At 33.9% G+C, this 17,314-nt stretch overlaps 1 protein-coding gene across 1 annotated transcript in view; it reads right to left on the reverse strand.

Moving 5' to 3' along the window:
* Window positions 1-16,202, reverse strand: part of LOC103581118 (leucine zipper protein 2) — a gene marked incomplete at both ends in the record, with an annotated part of 18,095 nt that extends 1,893 nt beyond the window's left edge. The window contains 3 exons of the mRNA XM_008563025.1: window positions 10,595-10,676; window positions 12,472-12,542; window positions 16,085-16,202. Coding sequence (XP_008561247.1) covers window positions 10,595-10,676; window positions 12,472-12,542; window positions 16,085-16,202 — 271 coding nt within the window. The remainder of the gene's footprint in view (window positions 1-10,594; window positions 10,677-12,471; window positions 12,543-16,084) is intronic.
* Between the last annotated feature and the right edge of the window lie 1,112 nt (window positions 16,203-17,314).

Below are 17,314 nucleotides of genomic sequence, written 5' to 3' on the forward strand. Positions count from 1 at the left end.
ATCTGACCTAGGATCCTCAGAAAGACCTGTTTAGTTAGCAGCTGAGGCAGATAAAGAATGTTATAAGGCTATGGTAAGTCAAGTGCTGTACAGTTAACTCGTAAACAGAGAAAGTCAGTTGGCAGAGGGATAGAACCAAATAATTTTAATGGTTAAAGTACATATAAAACAGAAGGAGAAGCCTGAGAACTGTTATGCATATTGTTTTATCCATATTAATCTTCAAGGTAAATTGAACTGTGAAGACACTGACAGCAACCCAAAAACATTAGTCACACTCACTGTCCCATTAGGAGGATAGTTCAATTTGGCTGATGAAACAAAGATATCACCCATCTATTAATAACCTGCTGTTTCACTGATTCCATTATTTTCCCCAAATCCTCACATATTGTTACTGTTCAGCATATCTTGCCTATAATTAACAATTAATTTTAATTAAGAGTATAATAAAAACATATTGCAGTGTCAAGACTATAATTATTTAAATGTCTAACAAGGACAGAAAAATTCAAGCATGTGATATTTAAATACTCAGGACCTAATATATATTCAGAATATTTTAAAAGTATTACCATTTTGAGACCACTGGTTTAGAATCTCTGTAGGTTTATCATCCTTGGAAAAACAAGCATTCCTAGCAGGTAGTTAGAAGATAATTATCAAAGACAGAAAATACCATGTATTTACTTTGAATAAGGCATGGAAGAACACAGCAAGTCATTATTCTTAATGAGAGTCAGAGCTTGAAGCTAACTCTTGCTTTATGATAATTATGTCTCACGTAGGACAAGTTTAAGCCACAAAAATTAACTAGAGTAGTAAATTGCATCCAATGATAATTAATATCTTTAATTATCCTCGCTACACCTGAAAACTCATCTTCCTTGCTGTCTGTTAAGGTTTTCCATGAGGAACACAGGTTTGAAAGATTTGCCAGTCCATTATTTTCTTAGGGATAAAAACAAATGTCCGCATTTTAATAAAGAGTACTTTCAAACAAAATTAGATTAAGACAGATTTACCACATTTACAATTAAATTTTTTAGAAAAGTATCTTCTTTTACATTTTTGTAATTTAATAAGTAAAATCACTTTTACATTTCATNAGAAAAGTATCTTCTTTTACATTTTTGTAATTTAATAAGTAAAATCACTTTTACATTTCATAGAATTTTACTATGGACTTACCAAATGCTATAGGTATTTGAAATATCTTATACACAAAACATACAATTTTCATTTTTATTGGGAAAAAAGCATAGTAATTAAATATTTAATCAAAGGCAGCACATAAGAATACCTGGTCTTAAATTTAACATAGCACAACGTATTTGTAGAATCAAATTCAAATTTTCTCCCTATTTGAGAGAGAGCCATTACAATTATCTTAATCTTCCTTTTCCATCCAACCTTCAATTACAACTACACCAGTCTTCCTAGCAGGAAAAATAATTAGTGAATGGTTTATAACAATAAAAATGTTTAAAAATATGTAGTAATTTATTCCTTAGTTAAACTTGAATCTTCAAATAGGGAGAAAAATCACAAAGCATTCTGAGTTTTTACCAACATTTGAAATAGGTGATCCCACTGATATGAAATTTGTCTTTTCCTAGATTCAATCACCAACAAAATAAACATAAAAAATAAAATTATCATTATATATATGTGTGTGCATGTATATAAAAATGTATATGTCTTTCCCACATTTGTTAAAGTTTCTGTCATCTCATTTTGGACTTGGTTAGAACATATTACTCATTCAATTTTAAACATGGAATACATGTCCTTAAGAAATAAGTATTATTTCTGTCAGCTGTAGATGTTTTCATTCATCAAACATGATGTATATTTTGTAAATATACTCCTGGATTTGTTTATTCAGGACTTTTACTTCTACATTTGTGAAATATATCTATTTGTTTATTTAGGCATATTATTATTTATTGATTTTGGAATCATAAATTCATATGCTCATGAAATAAGATGAGAGCTTTAGCTCTTTTCCTATCTTCCAGAAAATACTTTTGCATGTGTTAGAAATTAATTACTATTTGAAAATTAGGTAGAAGTCACCATTAAAACATTCTCACCCTGGAATTTGGGAGAAAGACTATCTTTTTGTACAACAAAATTCCAAACATATTGTTTGAGTACTATATTTCTTCTTTCAGAAATTTTGGAACTTTATATTTATTTAAGAAAGGATATAAATACAGATTTTAAAATTTGTCAGAGGCCAGTTGCCCATAATATTTCTGTTTGAATTGTGGATATGGTTATTTCCCTTTTCCTTTTATTCAATATTTTAAAATTTGAGTCTTTCTCTTTCAATCTTTCCAAAAGATTTTGTGTCATAATTTTTTCAAAGAACTCACTTAGAATTTTGGGGGTTATGTCTGTTTCTTTGATTTATATTTTCTTGTTTTCTACTGTAGTCTTTATAATTCTCTCTTTTCCTTATTACCCTGAGTTTGATCTTTTGCTTTTTAAACAGTTTGTTGAATTAATGATGTTTATCTCTTATCTTTCTTGAACAATAAGTTTGAGATATAAATTTCCTGCTTAGTATTATTTTGGCATGAATTTTTTTCATTACTATTAAGTACTTAGTATGTCTTAAAGTCTTTTATCATTTCTTACCAATCCAATAGTTATTATAAAATTTATTATATATTTTCCAAACAAGAAATTAGCTGACTATTTTTAAAAATAATTTTTAATTTTATTAAAATAGGGTTGTACAACATTATATATGCTATTAATATTTTCAAATTTATAGAACTTTATTACATAATTTATTTCTATAACATTTCTATAAATGTTATGTGTACACTCAAAAAAATACAGGCACTTTGTTAGAGATTTGTCTCTCTATATATAATAGTTCAAATCTATCAATTCTATTTTCAAGATATTTGATGTATCTGCCTACATATTTCTCTTATTACTTAAGGATTGATGAATATTGAAACTATATCATTAGGTGCATATACGTTTCTGATGGTCTTAATTTTTTTGTTTGTTTTTTTCTGGTGTATTATGCCTTCACTTATTACATCTTTTTTCCATAAGTTTGAATTACCAGGCAATATTATCATAGCCATTTTTTTCTTTCTTTCATGTTGTTTTGCATATATTTTTTCTATCTTTTTATTTTAAGAGTGCAGTTATTTTCAATTTTTAAATACAGCACATTTGTATATAGTGTCCTATTATCTTAATTTTGCTTATTCTATCTTATTTTGAAAATTAAATTTCTAAATTTAACCCATTTTAATGTATTGTGATTTTTAACACATTGCAACTTTGGCCATCTTGAATTTTTTGCTTACTTTTTTCTTTCTACTCGATAAATCAATTTAATTTTTTCCATTTCTTTTTTTCCATTGAGTAAATCAAGTTTTCCTGCACATGAGTTTCAAAGTTATGAACTTTAATTTTTCTTTTGCAATGATTGTTTTTAAGTTTATAGATAGATAGATAGGTAAAATTTACAATAAATTCCTGTTTACTTACTATATTTTTCTTTGGTTGCACTGTCCTCATCCGAATCATGTTCTTTTCCCTTTGTTTCTATGTTTCCTAAGTGGAAATCTAAATCTGCCAAGGTATCTGCTCACTAAGACTTCACACATCATGTGCAAAGTCCACTGTATTTGTATCAACTTTTTGAGTATTTCCTTCAGGAGGATCTTCAAAATAGAACTTTGCGGGGCAATGCTTCTGATATCTTATATGCCTTAACATTGGAATGCCAATTTAGATGGCTAGTATAATCTAGAAGCAATGAACTAAATCATTGCTTCATTGTTTGTTTTTTTTTAATTAATTAATTTAGTTTTACTGGAACACAGTTGATTGTACATGTGTGCAGGGTATAGGATAAAATATCAATACCTGTGTCCAATATGTGATGTTCCAATCAGGATAATTAGCATATTCAACATTATACAATGCAATAGATTTTTGTGGCCCCTTACCAATTCCTCCCTTATTCACCGTCCCCATTTCCCACTTTGGTAACCTCAGTTGTTCTTTTGAAATTTCAATGTATTATCGTAATTGTTATATCTTTCTTTTTTTGTTTATTTGTTTATTTATTTACTATTTTTAGCTCCCACTTATAAGGGAGGATGTGGTATTTTTCTTTCTGTGACTGACTTATTTCAATTAACATAATTTTCTCCAAGTTTACCCATGTTGCTGCAAATGGCAGTACTGCATTCTTTTTAAAGCACAGCAGTATTCCATTGTGTAAATATACCATATTTTCCTTATCCAGTCATGTGATGATGAACATTTAGATTAGTTCCAATTCTTGGCAATTGTTTTCTTGAATTTGTACTGTTAAGAAGTCTGATGTCTGTCTGATTGTTGCCCTACTCTTACTTTAGGAAGATTTTGCAATTGAATCTTTGATTTCGATATTCTTAAATTTCACTATAGCATGGCAAGATTTCCATTTATTTATATTTGTGCTTTTATTCTATGACTCAGATACCAGGCACTTTTATTTCCAGTCTTCATATCTTTTAATGTTTATATTCTATTTTCTATTTTTTGGGGGGGACGGGGGTCTTTCCCAGATGCTCTCTGTGAATTTTTTTTTACCAGGCACTTTTATTTCCAGTCTTCATATCTTTTAATGTTTATATTCTATTTTCTATTTTTTTGGGGGGACGGGGGTCTTTCCCAGATGCTCTCTGTGAATTTTTTTTTATCATTATTATTTTCTTACTGGTACTTACACCTTCTAGTGAGTTATTTATTTTAGCTATTGAATATTGGATATTGTCTCTATTTAAAATTTTTAAATAGCTCGTTTTTATGGATTCTTATTTTTTCTCTGTGTTGTTAATATCTCCCTTATCTCCTTGGATGTATTTAACATGTTAATTTTAATTCTTAATTCATTTACTCCAACAATTCTGCTTCAGAGTGCATTTGTGGTCCAATGTATGGTCTTTCTTTTTAGTAGCTCTATATCTCAAATGTGTTGTTATTTTAGCCTCTTACCACATTTTTCTCTTTGGAATATTATCTACTCTGGGTGGTACTGTGTACAGGAAAAGTGTTAAAGAAAGATGGCAGCTTTTGTAGCCAGAAAATTAAAAATCCAGGGTAGAGAACTTTAAGCGTAGAATGCTGCTGAGAAGGTTCTGAAGGGGGAAGGGTAGGGAGTATGACTTGACCATTCCTGATTCCTTCAACTCCTCACTTCAGCAGAGCTTTGCACTGCCCTGAAGATAACATGATGACAGTAGAGGCCTGAGCTGTTGCTACTGATTTCCAGGAGGAAGGGGCAGGAAGTGATACTCTGAAGGAAGAGTGGGGGAAAGCCAAAAAGCCGAATTTACAGATGACCTTCAATTTACCCTCTCATGCATCCAACTGTAGTTCTCTGCTCAGTCAATAGCAACTGCTCCTCCCCGAGACACGTACACACATTCCTGTGAGTCATCTTTATTCTCAGAAATTATTTCATTTATTGTGTTGTTTACTCGTTTTTGTCAATTCTTTAGTCCATATTTTCCTCTAATGTTTATAGTCTCTCTAGAGTTGATTTTAGGGGAAGGAGCTAGCAATGGCATATGTTTGTCATTTTAGAATAATTCCATAAATATGCATTTAACACGTGCTTCTGATGACAATGAGTGAATAAAAGAAGAAAGTTTATTCCAGAATTTCTAGTTCTTAGATGCTAGTAAGAATTTTTGAATGCATGTAGAAGCTCTAAGACTCTAATAAAATCATAGCATCAAGCCTAACCACTTTTCATACATTTTGAACATAAAAGTGTAGGAAATCAAGACTACCATTAAAAAAATAGATTAGAGTGGAAATTATAAGTATGTCACACATGAGAAGGATTTGTCACAAACTTTTTTTCTCAGTCATTATATATATAGAAACGTGTGCATGAGTGTATGTACTGGATGTGATCAAAATACATTTCTATAAATAATGTTTCTAGTAGGTATGAACGACAAACCTGAATATGTAATTTATTTATGTAGTTTGCTATAGGACTGACTTTTAAGTAAGCCTATTTGATATTTTGTTTTTGTGTTTGTTTCCTAAATACATTATTTATTTATTTTATTATTATTTTTTATTTTGTCAACATATATTGTGGCCCAGGAGGGAAGGAGGTTTCTAAATACATTACAATAGGATATCAACCTGTAAAATATTTGAGGAAGTATTTCTAACGATGATGGCATTTCTGGTTTTTTTTGTTTGGTTGGTTGGTTGGTTTTGGTTTTTAAACATCACATTTGTCTTATGATATGGGGATGGATCATTGTCAAAAAAAATCTTGCTTTTAACAGCAGATTTTAAAAACTGTGTTTATTCTTCTTTCCTTCCACTACTGGAAGATGTAAAATGGCAATTATAACATAAATCATACACTAAGAACAAGTAAGCCTATGTAGGAGATGTAGGAGGGTCCCTATGGGAGGTCCCTACATCTGTGGAAGTCAAGAAAAAACCCACAAGAAATAAGTGCTCTGCTCTGTGATGTATTTCATAAAAGACTCATTAAATTGCCCAATATGAGATGGAAAAGTGGGCATTCATCTGTGTAAGACAGAAAGAACAGTGTATTTTCTAGTCCCGATGTTCTCTTTCTGAGGTGTAAATCATGTCTAGAGTGTTCTGACCACAGTCAATGTAAAGCTTTTATCAGCCTTTTGTCCCAGAACGTTCCAAGTGGATATATTACCTTTAGGAGCCTAAGGAGAGGCTCCTACTGGCTTCTCACTTTAAAGTTGTTTAAATTCGCTCTTTTTGAGTCTTCATTCTCGAATCGCTCATCTCCTTTTGTATCTTCGCATGTCAGAGACCAAAGACCACCAAAGCAGCCCCTTCTCCTTTGCATCGTGGGCCACCTTACATAGAATTATCTTTGGAAATGAACACATTTCCTAACTTTACCATTAGATAGGGGAATAGATCTGTATATTTGTTAACTTCAAGAGAGGAATGAGGTGTATCTTCTCGTATTATTTTATATCGCCTAGCTATATCAAGATTTCCATTTCTAACTGAAGAGTTACACATTATATGCAATTTTTTATATTGTAATTTTCTGAGAAATATTTAGTAGTATTTGATTTTATATTTATAAAAAAATATTTTTTAAATAATGCAATGCATAAAGAAGAATCCTGTCCTGAAATATAATGTGCCTCTGTATGTCCCTCTCTCTATCTCTCTGCTTCTCTCCACACACACATACATACACATACTCATACAAATAACTCCATATATGTACATTTACATTTGCATATACCTATTATATATAAGTATGTACAGATATATGATTTTTATGTTATCTTAAAAATTAACAATAGAGAACAAAAAAAAAGTCTGCAGTTGAGAAAATGGAAGTCATTGGTGAAAAATTTCAATTATCTAGTAGTTGTTAATAATAGCAAAAATGAAGGACTGAGCTCGTGGCGCACTCTCCCGAGTGCGGCGCTGGGAGCGCAGCAGCGCTCCCACCGCGGGTTCGGATCCTATATAGGGAGGACTGGTGCGCTCACAGCACTCACTGGCTGAGCGCGGTGCGGCCGGTCTCAAAAAGGACAAAAAAAAAAAAAAATGAAGCCAGGTTGCCAATCACTGATAGATAGATAATGTGTCTGATTCCCATAAAGATAGCATTTGTTACTGGGAGCCTGAAATCAGTCTCAAACAATTTAACACCAGCTTTTAAGAAAAGTTATTGAAAATTCATGGTGTGGTATCCAGTAATTACATAACAAAATGATTTTAAATAGCAATATAAGTAGAGTTGAGGAATGAGAGAATCCTAAGTAATGAACATGGACTATATAATATAAATCTTCCTTTTTTAAGGTATTCATTTTTATGTCATCCTTGATAAGTCTTAGCAAGTGTTTTAAATGGTTAGAAAAATAAAATAGTCATAGTGATGATGATGATGATGATGGTTATGATGATGATATACAACTTCGAGGATCCTCACAATTGATTATGCACTCTGCTCAACACTATTATATGCATGCATCTCATACAATCACCAAACAAACTGTTATATAAGTAGCACTGACATACTTCTTACAATGAAAGGGCCTCAGAGAAATAAAATAATTTGCTTGTATTTACCCAGCTAAGAAGTGGTGAAAATGAAATTGCAAAGGCAAGCAGAGAGGAAAGGGGAATGATATTAGTTAAGTGTTGACTATCTCCTGCATGCCAGGTATAATTTCAGGGAAATTATGGATGTTATTTTAATGCAAATCACCATTAAAATTTAATAAATAAGCAAACTTACAGAGGTTATAGGGCTTGATCAAGTACACAGAGCTAGTAGTAAATGGCTAGCTAGAAATTTGAAACCAGAACACTGTAATTCTGAAGTACATGCTAAATTATGAATCCCTTCAGGGAGTTTCTGATTTAATAGAGTGTTTTAGGTGGCTAAACCTCAAGATACAAGATTGAGCCATAAGGAAGTCACTTCAAGCAGGCTAGGAAGAGGGCAAGGAAAACTCGGCTCATCCCACCTTCTTCTTCTTCTCAATGGTGCATTCTTTGTCCATGACATTTCCCATGCTTGAATAGTTTAACTTGTCTTGTGCTCATTCAGAAGTTATAGCTCTCATCTTTTTTTGATCTTAGACAGTTTGCATAATATACTGGAATAATCATGAGTTCCTGTCTTGGATCCTCTGCCTTCTAGCTGTGTAAATGAAAACTAGAAACTTAGCTCTTCTGAGTTATTCATTTTCAATAAGGAAACAATAAAACAGTATAGCTTTATTATGAGGATCTCATAAAATAGTAAATGTGAGTACTTCCATTCTGCTCTAACTGACATCATTTGTCACCAGGCTATGATGAAATCCAGATTAAATGTAACTGTTCAAGGCAGAAATGAGATTGCAATTTGGGCCATTAAGTAGAATGGGTCAGGTGTTGAGGGGAGGGATCAACACTGAATATATGAAATATGGAAATATGTATATTCTTTTATGTAATATTTGGTGTCTAAATGGCCAGACATTAGGCCGCAGTTTAGGTGAGCAATGAGAACCAACATGCATGTCCTTAAAAGTGAGTGGAACAAATAACACTGAATCCTTAACAGAGAACAATCCTGTATCTAGGAAAGTCAACAATTATTGTTAGAAAGGCTGTCCCCAGAAACCAGATAACAGACTAAACTGAGTATTGGAAGCAAAACTCCATATTCTGATTAAGGTTGTTAAAGAAAGCTTTGCAAACGAAAGACTACCTTACAGTTTTTAGAGGGCCTAGAATTTCAGGTAATTGACCTGGATGGAGATACCGCCTTCACCATGTTTCTAGCTTCTGTAAACCTGATGCTTTTTCACCTGTCCTACATGCCTGTGCTAGCCCAGTCTTATTCTGGACAACTCAGTGATATGCTTGAGTTATCCTGCCTTAGCCTCCTGACACCCTCATTGGTGCCCCAACCCCTCGGGAGGAGTCCTTCTCCTGGGAGCCCGCTTTTCCAGTACAAACCAACTAATCCAGAGACAAAACCCACAACTTCCCCTTTTATTGGGCTGTCACACTCTAGGCCACTGTAGACCTGCCCTAATCACCTCAGGGTCAGGTATCCACAACTCAGTACAGCCTTTATATCCCATAGCCCACTGAAATCATTCAAATTGACCAATTTTAAGCCTTCTTACTTTGCCTCTCCCTCCCAATGCCTCAGAAACCACAATAAATGCTCTTGCCCACAGTTTCCCCCTCTCCATCTGCTTCCTGATCAGTCCTGGTGCTTCCCCACATGGGCTCCTGTTGTGTGACATGCCACCTCTCTTGAAAAATTTGAAAAATAAATATCTTTTCAATGGTTTCCTGGTCTGTAGGCCTTACTATATCTCATGTTATCTATGAAAACACTATATTTTAAAACAGACTCAGGCCCTGAAAACAAAGTATAAGTTCCAATTGCCATAAATGGTACATAAAGTGGGTCTGGGGAATAAGGTAGAAATCTAGTTTTCTCAGTAGTACCATCCCTCCTGCCAATGATGGATATTAATTATAAGAGCTGAAATGTGAGGGGAGGAGAGGTGGGTCAAGAAGACATCATTTGAGGGAGAAAATCTGGAGGAGCAGTTTAATCCTTAACTCTTGGGGTGTATCCCAGTAACCTGTGGAGTTGATTAAATAGGCAGATGGTATGGCCTTGCTCCTGAGAGATTTCTATACAGTGGCTGTGGGGTGTGTTAGGAATCTGCATAGCTTACCTTACTTTAAGGTGAGTTCCATCTCACAATCCCAGAACCACTGATGTGGGGTCTGAACCAGCACCTTTGCTAAACACTGTCCCTTGGTCACTCATTCATAAAAGAAGGTTGGAAATTTAAAGACACCTTAGAATAAAATAAAACATAAATCTTTTCTTAGAAAGAATGCTGACCAAGTATTACTCTGATCATGGTGACTGAAGCTTCTTTTACTATATTTTCATTTTTACTGTTTACATGTATGTTTATTCCTATATATAAAAGAAGGAAAAAGAAAGCAACAATTTCCCACCTCCAAAGCAAAGAGCACAAAGAAAAAATACACTTACAGTTGCCTGGTGTTTTTCTGCTTTCTCAGATGTCTCTTTAAGTTGATTTTGCAGGGCCTCCTGGAGAGACTTCATCTCTTCTCTAGTTTAGTAGAAAACAGAGAACAATAGAGGGACATAATATAATTCAATTACTTCTTGTGTATGTTATAAAAGGAGGTTTTGTTGTCTTTCTACATTTAGGAAACAGATAACTAGAATTGTATAAGGTCACAGATAAGCATACAGGATGTATCTAAGAGCTCTGGTAATAAAAGGCTTTCTCTCCTAATCAAATACTAAAAGCAGACTGTATTTAAAGGAAATTGCCCTGCCACTATGTTTTATAAGAATCCCACTGTGTGAATTATCTGTGAGCTGCTAAATGTGTTAAATCAAATCAATATAATAATGCGAGTTGAAGAGCTAATTCCACTGACAGCATGCCAGAGTATGAACATGCTGATTGGAAAAAGTCACCGTAGATTTGCTGATAGTAAAATTACTATTCCCTTCTGCTGTTTCTAATTGATTAATACTAAAGTATTGTGCTATACACATCCTTTATAAGGCCTGAGACTTTTTGTAAAAACAAAGGGAAAAGAGGCTTTTCTCTAACTTGAGGGCTGCCTCATTTAAGAGGGATAATAAAGGAAATACAAATCTACACACACACACACACACACACACACACACACACATTCTGTCTCAAGCTCACAAATGCATATTGACCCTGTCTCCTTTATTAAAAAGGTAAATATTTCTTAAATTTGCATTCCTCTTAGGGGTTAGGTTTTGCTCATTTACGACAAATGATATTATCTTCCTGTGTCTTCATTTTATCACCCAGCTATAACTTCAAAAAAGATCAGATATTAGATAAGGGTTAGTGTGTGAGTGTGTGTATGTGTGCGCACGCACGCGTACTTGTTTATTAATTCTGGCTACAGAAACTCCCTCAAAGCAACAGCAAAAAACCAAACCAAACAAAACAAAACATAAGCCTGTCCCAGTCTTACTAGCACCTACACTAATTTAAAATTCCCAATCTAAAGTCAAAAGGCTTTTTCAGACTCAGTTTATTTATTTATAAAAAATGGACAAGATGGTAGAACTACCTCATAGGATAGTGGTCAGGTTTAGATGACAAAATGTAAGACAGATGCTTAGCACAATGCCTGGAAAAGAATTACTTAACAAATGTTCGATCACTCACTGCCACAACCACCAGCACCACTTTCAAAGGTAGTTGTGAGGATGAAACAAGAAAACATAAATAAAATGACTAGAAGAGCCTCTAGTAAATGCATAATAAATGTCAGTTTGTTTCTATCTTAAAATACCTTGACTTTTCTTTGTGACTTTAAGAAGCAATTTTAAAATCAGATGTATTTTTTATAATTCATAAAAGTCTCTCATAACGCACTTCCCTCAAAAGAAAACAAACCGACACTAATAATATTGTATTAATTCTACCTGTGTTGTTAGTAAGATTGCCCTATTTCATACCATTCCACCATTATCTCCATAATCAAGCTTTGATCCTATTAAATATGGTCCACTGAAGTCAATGTTATCAAATCTATTGATGGGCAGACTTATCACAGATCCTTAACACTCAAATTGTGCTCTAGAGAAGAGTAACATCAGCAGCATCATCACCAAGGGCTTGTTAGAAATGCAGAATCCAAAGCCCCACCCCAGATCTACTGTATAAGAATCTACATTTCAACAAGATTCCCAAGGCAACCACATGTACATTCAAGTGTAAGTAAGAAGACAAATAAGTTCATGCATTTAGAATTAGCGGATTTTAGAGAAGTTTCTAGATGTAGTTTGACACATTGGCAAAAAAGGACTGAGGGGGAAAAAAAAAAAGAAAGAAAGCAAAGTCTTACCTTTGTTTCTGGCCTAATTCCAGGAGCTTCTGAACATCACTTTTGGCAGATTGCTCATCGTTTTTTAAAGACTGATAAGAAAAGTGGGAAAAGGTAGTCTTATTCAAGTGAAAAACTGAGATTCACTTTATTTTTGGCTCTATGGTACTAGTTATGACCATACCTGTGTTCTGGAACAAGAATGTGAAAACAAAGCCACGGTGTCTTCAGGGCCCTAAGATACACACAGGAATTCATGACACAGCTAGTGCATGTGCTACACAGTAGGTGAAAGGTATTAAGCAGTCTCGGCTTTTAGAGGTTTCATGGAGAAGAAACTACTTTCCAAATATCTAGGCCTTCTTATAAGTGAATATAAGCTATATCTTCTACTCCTCCTTTGATGTTTTGCTGTGTTCACTGCAAGCATTTTAAACCAGCTCCGGAATAGTTTCTACAAATACAGGGGGATATAGAAAGCTTCCCTAGGTAAGCTAGAAAATACAATTCAAGACCAAAGCAGTCAAAAAGTATGCACCTGTCTGGTTTGGTCTATTTTTTATTTATGAGTACTTCAATAGGATAAACAAAATTACAGGGCCATGTAAAATTGTAACTGGCCTCTCCAGATAGGGTATTAAGAAAAAAATACATATCACCTCAGTTATTAATGTTTATATACTCCAGCAAATTAAGATTTCAAGGAACAGGAATTAAAGAAGACAAGCCCTTGAGATTTTTCTCATAAGAGAATCTGTCCCATTAAGCCTTCCCTACTAATTTTCTTATTTATACTCAATAAACTATTTAATAGAATACCCTGTCATTCTTGATATTACAAGTTGAAACTGAGAAGCAATAATACTGCTTGCAGAAGAGCGGCTGTGACAGGTAGGGAACTGACAATAGCAAGAAGGGCGAACACTTTAATATTTATTTAACAAATATCTATCATGAATTATGGAAAGACCTGTGCACAGGTGTGGTGCTTACCTTCACAATTTTTCAATCTAGTATTAAACATAGATAATTTTAATATAGTATAATAAGTATTATAATGGGAATGAGGGGGATGAACTTCACAAGAAAAACCTTTTCTTGCAATGGCTGACTGAGGTTATCATTAGGAAGCAGTCAATAAACAGTGTTATATTTATTTGGAAAGAGTAGCTTTACATAAAATGTAAAGAAAGCAAAATGAGGAATTAAAATGGGGAAAAAAATTCATCCTTCATAAGATTTACACACAAAAGTGCATCACAGTCATATAACCTGAGCAGGTAACAAAACTGGTCCTTTGATTTCCTCATCTGAAAAGCAAAGAAAGGAATTCCGAAGAGCCTATTTTAGACAGTTATTGGAAAACTCAAAGGGGATAATAGATATTTGAAAGCACGTGGTGAAAAGTGCAATAAGAATATGCTTATTCATTTAATAACCATCTTCTGTACTCTGGGCATTCTGAAGAAAAGCAAGATTTAAAGGTCAAGGGACTGTACTAGAGAATTTCTTTTTTTAAAGGGCAAAACTGAGATGCTGAAACGAGAAGTGCAGATACACAGATAGGAGTGAGTAAGGTGTACCCAAATAGAAGAGCGGGGGTGTTCTTAGTTATCATTTAACCAAGAACATATAGTGGAATATAATTCTCTGAAAATAATCTTGGTTTCCTTAAGGATTCCAAAGGTTGATAATTAGTCAGTATGTTGATTGATTGCCCTGTGTGATTGTCCCATCCAAATTCTGTGGTTACAGAGACTAACAAGGCTTTCAAAGCTCCTACCTTCATGAAGTTCCATTTGTAAAAAAAAAAAAAAAAAAAAAAAAAATGTACAACGAACTATATAGTTATTCAACATAAGCTTGAAATCTAGAATTATCATTTATTATACCCCTGATGTTGGTCAATTCCTGTGGCCTATTTGTGTCTTGTTTACAAATTTTATAATGAATATAGTATTACTTTAATTTTGCATAGTAGTTGCTAAAAGGATTCAATAAGATAAAAAGTGAAAAACGTCTTACACAATAGCCGGTACAAAATAAACAAAAGGCATTTTTAAAATCGCAACTAAATTTAGTGGTAGTATTGCTTCCTCTTCAGAAAATGCAACTCCATGAAATTGTACATTTTTATCAAGCAACTTTCTAGACTGTTATTAGACGTCTTGACTTAGGCTACTGGTATAGAGAGAACGAGTAACCTGGGACTATTGTAAACACTGAACTCTCCTGGGCATCTGACCATATGCTTGCAATAGTCTCAGTGTGCCAGGTGTTCCGTGCTTCTGAGAAGATGCAGGTGCTTGAATACTCTTGCTAGTCTCATTCACCGGGTGAGTTCCCACTTAATAGTAAAGTGCAGCTCAGGCATTGGCTTCCCAGAGGAAATCAATATGCTCCCATTTCATCCTAATCCATGTTTCCCTAGTGCTCTGTGCACACTTCCATCATAGCACTATTATTCCTGCACTGCTATCATTCTGCTACTGTCTCTATGTCCTAGTGGGTTGTGAATTTTTTTTTCCCCTCTTATTTTCTTCTTTTCCAGATGCAACACAACTTCTGGAACAGGAACTTGTATATTGGGTTTAAATACCAGCTCTGTTCCCTATTGGGGTTCTCTAAGCTTCTTAACCTTTCTGTAACTATGTTTTCTCACCTATAAAATGAGACTAATAATAACTAAAGCAAAGTCTTCATTTAAAAATTAAGTAAAAATTGTAGAAAGAATACGTTTTACAGGACCTTGACCATGTTCAATAAGCCATAGTGGTTACTGACACCACCATCATTGTCATCACCGTCATTGTCATCATCAATGTCATTATCATGGGAGCAGAAAGCTAAGGAGAACAGTATGGACAGTGGTGACTCCACCTGGTTCAGAAACATGGTTCAATTCAATAACTTATAGAGAGGCTCGGGAGCCAGATTACCAGCATTTAAACTTTGACTTCTTTTGTGACATTCAAAAGTAACTTGTCTTCTCTAAGCATGATTCCCTGTGTGTACCAAGAAAAATCACAGTAGCACCTACGTTGTAGATGTGTTATGAGAATTATATCATATAATACATGCAAAGCCTTTACCATACTGTAGGTATGCAATGTTTAAGTCAAATATCAAAAAAATATCAGATATTTCTGAAACTTTTCTTATCAGATATAGACCCTCTTTTGTGTTTTTGGATTGAAATTTCACCATACATTTTTACAGATGATACTCTCATTTCTAAGGCATCTACCTATTACGATAATGACGTTTATTAAAGAATCTTCAGCTCTATCATGAGAGAATTTAAAATTCTCTTCTTGACATTATTTCTGCATTCATTAAAGTCTTGGTCATAATTACTTTATCTCATTTTATAATATGAAAATCACAGGGGTCAAATTGATCTTAGAAGTTGTGAGGAACTGATGGCTTTGCCAAGCATACAATTTTCTCATTTCTGTATTTGCAAATCACAGTTCCTACTGCATTTCATATGACATTTTTTCCAAATCTCTTGTAATAATAAGTAATAACTACCATGGTTAATCTCAGAAATATATTAAAAACTGTTAAAATGCATGTTAATCCACTGAGGCAAATCATTCTTTGCTTCTGGAAAAATTAGTTTTCATCTCACCTGAAGGTTGACTTTAATTCCATCAAGTTCTCTTGATGTCTTTGTCAGCTGACGGAGGATGGTGCTTCGCTCCTTAAAAACTTCTTTCAGCTTCTTTTCCAGCTCTTCATAGTCCTGTCTAACACAGAAAGAAAAGTCATGAGAGCCCCCCAAATGCTTCTACTCGCATCAGCCATAATCAGTAATCCTAATATTTTTATCTAATTCTAGATTAATTAAAACCTTAATTAATATAATGTTATTATTATTTCATAAATAAGGGGAAAATTGAACAACTAAACAGCTTTATAACAAAGGTTACATTTTGCAATGAGGACTATTCATGTTCCAAGGAGGTTCCAGGACAATATTCTGCATTCATATTTATAATGTACTTTATCATGTCCCTCTTGGAAAATAGATATTTTCTATGACACCACACTTTTTTCCCAGGTTCTTGAAATTTTACAGCAAGAGTATGATTTAGAGCAATGTATCTCAGAGACATAGAGATGTTCTTACATTGGCAGAACAAACTTAAGGGTAGAGTCTGAACATAGAGTAGGGAGTTTTCTTCTTCCCTGGTTTGTAGAGAAGGCAGCCCATTGAAAAGGCACCCCCTTCCAAACATGTCTAAGAATTCCTATTGCTACTATAGAGGTATTGGGAAAAGCGAATCTCTCAAAATCAGTTAATAAATGCAGTAATTACAGAGAACTTTAAACAGAGGGATGCAGGGATGCAGTTACTACCCTAAGGTCCTATTCAAAAGAAGAATAAGCAAAAAGTGTGTGCAGGCATGCCTGTGAGTGTGTGTGTATGTGTGTGTTTGGGGATGGGGGGGTGGGGTAGAGGGAAATGAGAAAACAAATAATTCCCAGTACAGCTTAAAACTGTAACTGATAGGGAAAGGTTAAATGATTAATTGAAGCACAAAAGAGAGCTGCAAATCCAGGCAGACTTCCTAGAAAAAACATTATAAAATATGTAAGATGTGCTTTATAATATAAACATAAAGTAGTTCCATGAAAGGGAAAAGCATTTGTAAATACTAAGAAAATAAGCTTGTTCCATTAAAAAAAAAAAAAAAAGAAGTGAGCAAGCTTGTAGTCCTAATCAGGGGGTGGGACATTTACTGAAATGGGAATGTTAAAATTATGGGCAGAACTCGTTTCACTCAACGAGTCAGGCAGAGAAAAAGAAATTCCACATGTTCTCACTCATTGGTGGGAGCTAAAAAAAAAAAAAAAA

Source organism: Galeopterus variegatus, unplaced genomic scaffold (assembly GCF_000696425.1).
Source record: "Galeopterus variegatus unplaced genomic scaffold, G_variegatus-3.0.2 Scaffold12398, whole genome shotgun sequence".
NCBI classification, from domain to species: Eukaryota; Metazoa; Chordata; class Mammalia; order Dermoptera; family Cynocephalidae; genus Galeopterus; species Galeopterus variegatus.